Source organism: Notothenia coriiceps, unplaced genomic scaffold, assembly GCF_000735185.1.
Source record: "Notothenia coriiceps isolate Sejong01 unplaced genomic scaffold, NC01 NC01_scaffold00033885, whole genome shotgun sequence".
Lineage (NCBI taxonomy): Eukaryota > Metazoa > Chordata > Actinopteri > Perciformes > Nototheniidae > Notothenia > Notothenia coriiceps.
The window spans coordinates 206,329-208,782 of record NW_011366586.1 but is presented as its reverse complement, the minus strand read 5'-3'; the positions used below and the strand labels follow the sequence as shown (position 1 = coordinate 208,782).

The 2,454-nt window shown below is 43.1% G+C and overlaps 1 protein-coding gene across 1 annotated transcript in view; it reads left to right on the top strand.

Annotated features, from left to right (window-relative positions):
• acanb (aggrecan b) overlaps positions 1-2,454 on the top strand; it is a 22,301-nt gene that overhangs the window by 10,746 nt on the left and 9,101 nt on the right. Inside the window, exons 5-6 of the mRNA XM_010790210.1 lie at positions 876-1,003; positions 1,703-1,996. Of these exons, the coding sequence (XP_010788512.1) occupies positions 876-1,003; positions 1,703-1,996 (422 nt within the window). The remainder of the gene's footprint in view (positions 1-875; positions 1,004-1,702; positions 1,997-2,454) is intronic.

Here is a 2,454-nt window from a genome sequence, read left to right as displayed (position 1 = left end):
TACTGGATGTCAGAACATCAGAGTCCTAGAGTCCAAAGAGACTTCGACAAGTGGTGTGAACTGGTTTTATTTCCTGTTTTCTGATTCATCAAAGCAACATAACATGCTCCCCATGCAGTCAAAATGGGGAGCAGCCGGAAGTCTGACTGATTTGATGTATTTTAACCAAGTGTTAAACTCTCCTGTCGGCTCTCAGACCGTAGTGGAGGAAACAGGGGTGACTCTCTGCAGTCTTCCAGGGCTGAAGCAACAAACTTCGGGTTCAATAACCCACTTTTCAATAAGGCAGACAGGCGAGCTCTTCTTTGGAGGCCGTTGCATTTATTAAGGTCTTTGTGACAGATCTAACTTTGAAGACACTTGATAGACCTGTTTTGCTGCTGTTTCGTTCACTTCAAAACACATACCACCGCTCGCTCACTCTCGCTCGCTCTACCATGCACACACACTACACCCCCCTCTCTCTCTCTCTCTTAAAGGGATAGCGATCTGACTCTGCATGACCCTAATATCATAACACAATTCTAAACCTCTTATAAGGATCAGTTCACCCTCAAACAAACACAGTCCCACTTACCAGAAATCTAAAGTTACTGACTCACCAAACCATTTAGACTGTGGTGAATTGTTGCATGGGCCTGATTGGGTTAGGGTTAGGGTTAGGCAATGTACAACTGGTTTACAACGACTCCATATGCAACTGACTGACCCCTTTAGTTTGTATGCTCTCCTTTTAAGAGAGGCGGTCGGATCAGCCAGTCCAATCAATGTTCCAGGCTTTAGTGTCTTTTCTAGCTCTAACAAGGATAATATAAAAACAAATAACTTAAAAACAAAGTCTATCTGCTGACTGAAATCTCTCTTTACATCTGAAGGTATCCGATCCGTGAGCCCAGAGAGCATTGCTTTGGAGACAAGGAGGAATTCCCAGGCGTGAGAACCTATGGCGTGAGAGATGTCAACGAGACCTACGACGTGTACTGTTTTGCTGAGAAGCTTTCAGGTACTGTCATCAACACGAATTATGTTTATCCAGTTTATTTTCCTCAGGTTTCCACAGTTAAACATACAAAAAAACATTGGTTTGACATCCCCTTTTTCCCCTGGGAGAAAAACACGTGCCTCTCCCGTTCCCAATCACTTCTTCACCTGTTTCCAATTAATACCAAATCCCCTATAACTGCAAACTACAAGTAGCAACAACTGCAGAGTAGTAATATGTGCTGCTCTTCAGCGACAACAGGTAGCAACAGGCATTATTAATGGGACGTATTGTTGTAAAATGTTGGAGAGAAAGTTTGTTGCTAGCCTATTTAATGATTTGTACGTTCAAACCAAACGTTTAAATAATTAATGAAAAGTAATGTGAGACAGTGAAGGGCGGCAAGTACTGGAACAAAAGCGCTCTAGTATTTAAAAGTTTCTTGAGCTAGAACTCCTGCTCTGTAACGTAGTAGTGTTTTTAAAAATATATTTTATTGAAGACACAGAAAATATATTTGGTACATTGATAGAAACCACAGTTACAAATGTTCAACAGTTCAAAGCTACTAGTGTTCAGCCATACATAGTTGAATTTGAAGGCGTACAATATTTAAACCACAATTATAACCAAAACATACCATGTAGCCAAAATGTAAGAGAGTGTTGTACAGACTAACAGGACACATATAATAATGTCTGTAATGCCTTTCTCCTCCAGGCAGGGTCTTCTACTCCATGTCTGTAGAGAAGTTTAGTTTCTACGAAGCAGGAGATCAGTGTAACAAACTGGGCGCTCGGCTCGCTAACACCGGAGAGCTCTACCTGGCCTGGAAGGACGGCATGGACGTGTGTAACGCCGGCTGGCTGGGGGACAGGAGCGTTCGATACCCCATCAACATCGCCAGGCCTCAGTGTGGAGGGGGGCTCATCGGAGTGAGAACCGTCTACCTGTTCCCCAACCAGACAGGATACCCCTACCCAGACTCTCGCTACGATGCCGTCTGCTTCCAAGGTAAGTCCTTCATTGAGAAGAAAATCTACTGTTCAGTGTCGTTTAGGAGCTTCTTTTTTGAGGTTGTTTTAAAGGTCACCTATTATGCAAAATCCACTTTTTCACATCTTGTATACATCAACATGTGTCCCCTCTTCTTCACGTCTCTTCTACATCAACATGTGTCCCCTCTTCTTCATGTCTCTTCTACATCAACATGTGTCCCCTCTGTGTAAAGAGACTCTGAAAGTTTCAGGAAAAAAGATTCTCTCTCTTTTTGTCCTGATCCATTTCTATAAAAACCTGTCTGAAAATGAGCTGATCAGATTTTGGCCACTTATAGATGGTCATAACGATCGGGTGATGTGTCTGTGTAACCATTAGGCCAATCAGCAGCCAAGGGTAATCCCCCCCCCCCAGCTTATCAGCCCGCTGAATCTCCTCCGATATGCACATTGGGTTCTTTTTAACCGAAATCT